General features: G+C 41.2%; 1 protein-coding gene across 1 annotated transcript in view; it reads left to right on the top strand.

The window, feature by feature from the left end:
• LOC104798657 overlaps positions 1 to 2,119 on the top strand; it is a 33,001-nt gene extending 30,882 nt beyond the window's left edge. Inside the window, exon 5 of the mRNA XM_010520827.1 lies at positions 2,066 to 2,119. Coding sequence (XP_010519129.1) covers positions 2,066 to 2,119 — 54 coding nt within the window. The remainder of the gene's footprint in view (positions 1 to 2,065) is intronic.
• Positions 2,120 to 2,330: the final 211 nt, after the last annotated feature.

Raw genomic sequence — 2,330 nt, 5'->3', positions numbered from 1 at the left:
ACACTCATGAGAGCTTAGAGAAGCTTGATTTTGAGTTCTATTGATTGGAATATCGATTCCAAGTCAAGGACATCGGTTTTCTCTTCACAAATCCTAGCAGATACGTTCCAAAGTGTTGGAATTCATCCCGTCGGTGTGGATACATGTAGAGGGGTTGTGCTTTCAACTCTTGGTGATTAAAACAGGCCCTGGATCGATTGATACTTCCAGATCTTGAAAGAACGAGGTAAGTATTCGAATTCCACGACGATATACACGATTGTTCGGGTTATTGCACAATTGGTTTTGTGTGACATTTGGCTAGGTTTAGATCTTTCCTTCCGCTGCGTGAAACCTAGAATCCAAACCCTAGATCGATGAGATCGCATGCTAGGAACCCGAAGGGAACCCAACACATGCATCATTCAACAATCACAAATATCATTAAACATGCATAGATTCAATGATTACATGCAATTTAACGATTAAATCGTGCAACAACAAGCAGGCTCTGATACAACTGTTGGGGAATCTACGGGTTCCTAGCATGCGATCATATCGATCTAGGGTTTGGTTTATGATAACACACAATATACACGATTTCGACACGCATTCATCTGACATATCTATTTAGCTCTACATCATCAGAGATGTTTAATTGCGTGTTTAGCCTTGATTTTCGCTTGGATAGTATATATTTGCAGGTACGAGCAATAGGAGCGAAAAAAAGGACAAAAACCCCGGAAAAGAACGAGCTTTAATGTTACACACGATCGTGTCATTTATACTCACACGATCGTGTCTCATCAACCAGAGGACCACCATCGGATCGAGAGTCCACCCGATCGTGTCACATGCCAACACACAATCGGGTCATTTCGCCAGACAAGAGAAGTTTCGAAGTCTCACCCGATCGTGTCACATGCCATCACACGATCGGGTCAAGTCGCGAAAAATCTGATGGTGGAATCAACAGCCTCACACGATCGTGTCCTCTGGAACCACACGATCGTGTCACTCACGGGACTTTCCAGGAATATTTCCAAATCTGGGCAGAAAAGAAGGAGTTAACTAGGGTTAGCCCCCAAGAAAAGATTCATTCAGACTTTCACAGACAAGAGGAGAACGGGAGAGCTTACACAAGGGGGAGATTATCAGGAAGCAAGAGATAGGAGTAGAAGACGGAGATCACGAAACCGAGAAATCGACTAAGAGTTTCTTCCTTATTCTATTTTACGATGTTTTGTTGTATGGATATGAACCCTGTCGTCTTGATGTTTAGCGAGTAGTCCAATAGCTGTAGGTTAGGGATTTGCTATGTAAGGATCTTTGGTTTTTATTTCCAGACCTTATGGATTTATTTATTCTATTCAGTTTATTGAATTGTTCTTAATGAGTTTGATCTTGTTGGCCACTTGGTTGAATGATCTTAGAGTTTTAATTCACATAGACATATGAGATTTTAACCTGGAACTAATTCAATAAATAGAACAGGTATCACATCGGGAGATGGGTATTTGCCTAGGAATCATGATAGCGTTCGTTCATGCATCCAGAGTTTTAGACTATCAAATCGGGAGATTGGTAGGATTAAACCTGGATAGTGAGATTAGACTTGGAAGAGTTGATCTCTATCTTAGAGCTTGAATTCCCTGGATTGGATAGATAAACCACTACGTTTGCATCTTTTGAAAGATCCTTGCATGTAAAGCAATCCCGAAGCCTGCAGTGTTCATCATTCATAATTTATAACAGTTTTTATTGTTTCCTTTGCTACCTTCTCACATCCACATTATTTTCTCTGGATTTAGATTTGATTCAATTGTTTACTTGTCCATCCATGTGTTCGACCCTATCTACTACACACGATCCGTACACTTGCGGTTAATTGTTGAGTCTAGGAATATTATTACTTGATCATATTTCTGCACCTAGATTGACGACATCAAGTTTTTGGCGCCGTTGCCGAGGATAATTTAGGCAACATGATTAGATCCTATCTAGTCTTGATCTTTTGTTTTTCTTTTTCTTAAGTAATTTCTCACGTTTTCTTCGTTTGTCTGTTGTTTTTTTCGTTTGTGCGCAGGGTTCCCTAGTGCATGACCAGAAGTGTTGGGACATCAAACCTAGTGCCTTTTGATCCTGAACTTGAAAGGACCATTACACACATCCGTCGACAACAGAGGCAAATGGAGAACGATCGAGATCTTGCTTTTCCCCCTGAAGCCGAAGGCAATGTTGACTCAACTTTTGCTCAATACAACACGCCGAAGCACACCGAGCTTATGGCCGGTATACGACTGCCGACCATCGATATGACTCGTTTTGAGCTTAACCCGGCTACCATTCAG

The sequence above is a fragment of the Tarenaya hassleriana genome, unplaced genomic scaffold (assembly GCF_000463585.1).
Source record: "Tarenaya hassleriana unplaced genomic scaffold, ASM46358v1 Cleome55, whole genome shotgun sequence".
NCBI classification, from domain to species: domain Eukaryota; kingdom Viridiplantae; phylum Streptophyta; class Magnoliopsida; order Brassicales; family Cleomaceae; genus Tarenaya; species Tarenaya hassleriana.
This window is presented reverse-complemented; position numbering and strand designations above follow the sequence as displayed.